The 1,635-nt window shown below is 43.9% G+C and overlaps 1 protein-coding gene across 1 annotated transcript; it reads left to right on the top strand.

The window, feature by feature from the left end:
• Positions 1-317: 317 nt before the first annotated feature.
• On the top strand, positions 318-1,635 carry LOC105310338 (HLA class II histocompatibility antigen, DQ beta 1 chain-like; the record flags this gene model as incomplete). The annotated part of the gene is made up of 2 exons (XM_011386531.2): positions 318-624; positions 1,325-1,635. Coding segments are annotated over 2 exons (618 nt in total), but the record flags the coding sequence as incomplete, so codon positions are not given.

The raw sequence follows: 1,635 nt of genomic DNA on the forward strand, positions 1-1,635 counted from the left end.
TTATATAATTTTCAGGTGTACATTATAATTTGACATCTGTATATTCTATTGTGTGTTTACCACCTAAAGTCCAGTTTCCTTCAGCTACCATATATTTATTACCAATCGTTCATTGTTCCATTATTTTTCTTGCTTTACATTCGATTTTCTTTAATAAATGTTCAATGCAGGATTTTCTGCACAGAAGTCATCTAAATTCTTCCTGGGGATAAAATTATGAGGGTTGAGAGCAGGTTTTATTTAGTCACTTGGCTGTACTGGTATTTTCTTTCTCTTTCCCACACCTCCCCACACTAATTGGTTGATTGAGATGCAAGGCTGAACTAAATATAATGCAGATGGGCTCTCCCGCAGAGGATTTCGTGTACCAGTTTAAGGGCATGTGCTACTTCACCAATGGCACAGAGCGTGTGCGGCTTGTGGCCAGACAAATCTACAACAAGGAGGAGATCGTGCGCTTTGACAGCGATGTGGGGATGTTTGTGGCTGTAACCGAGCTGGGGCGGTCGAATGCTCAGTGTTGGAACAGCCAGAAGGACCTCCTGGAACAGTATCGGGCCCAGGTGGACACGCTGTGCAGACACAATTATAAGGAGACCGCTCAGTTCACTGTTCAGCGGAGAGGTGAGTTTAGGATGAGCTCAGAGGCTCTTCACCCAGAACCTAGTGGGGGAGGCCCCATGAAAGAGATCTTTTGTGGTTCCCTAAGATCTTGATGGTACTGGGAAGGGTTTCTAATTCCAAAAGAAAAAATGTTGGAAGGTTTGGCTGCACAGATTTGGGAGGGGGGCGTGCAGGACTGAAAATCTAGAAAGGAGGAACTCTGCATTTGGGACAGCAGATGGCATCCTCAGCGCTCTGAACTTCAGTCCTTCAAAGGTCATAAGGCCCAGCCATAGTTGGCAGGGCCTCTGAGTCTCTCATGTTGCACAGACTCCTATAGCTCCCGCAACACCTAATTCTTGTTTGCTGCCAGGTCGTGTTCGAGCTGGTCCCCCAACTGTGTGCACAGCACACTTTGCACATATGTGTGTGTATATGTGTGTGTGTGTGCATGTATGTATATATATCAGTCCATGTTACAGATAGTTTTTATGTAAATTATTTTGTTTAATAAAAAAGTAAACACTAAATAAAAGTATTATATTCTTGAAAAGTGGGTTAACAAATTAGCTAATTAAAACCCAGAGGTGAGATTCTAATAAAAGACTCTTTAAAACCTGTTTTCTTTTCTACTTTAGTAACAAAGGTGGGACTTAAGTTCATGGTAAGAATTCGTTTGCTGCCTCATCCTCTAACTTTCTTTGTCTGCTATTCCTCCTAGAGGAGCCTACAGTGACCATCTCCCCAGCCAGGACAGAGTTTCTAAACCACCATAATCTGCTGGTTTGCATGGTGACAAATTTCTATCCTCGTCAAATTAAAGTCAGATGGTTCCGGAATAAACTGGAAGAGAAAGCTGGAGTTGTGTCCACCCCTCTTATTCAGAATGGGGACTGGACCTATCAGATTCTTGTGATGCTAGAAATAGTACCACAGCGAGGCGATGTCTACATCTGCCACGTGGACCACTCCAGCCTCCAGCGCCCCATCACGGTAGAATGGCGTAAGGGACACTTCACTGATACCATGGAC

The sequence above is a fragment of the Pteropus vampyrus genome, unplaced genomic scaffold (genome assembly GCF_000151845.1).
Source record: "Pteropus vampyrus isolate Shadow unplaced genomic scaffold, Pvam_2.0 Scaffold2419, whole genome shotgun sequence".
In the NCBI taxonomy this organism is placed as follows: Eukaryota; Metazoa; Chordata; class Mammalia; order Chiroptera; family Pteropodidae; genus Pteropus; species Pteropus vampyrus.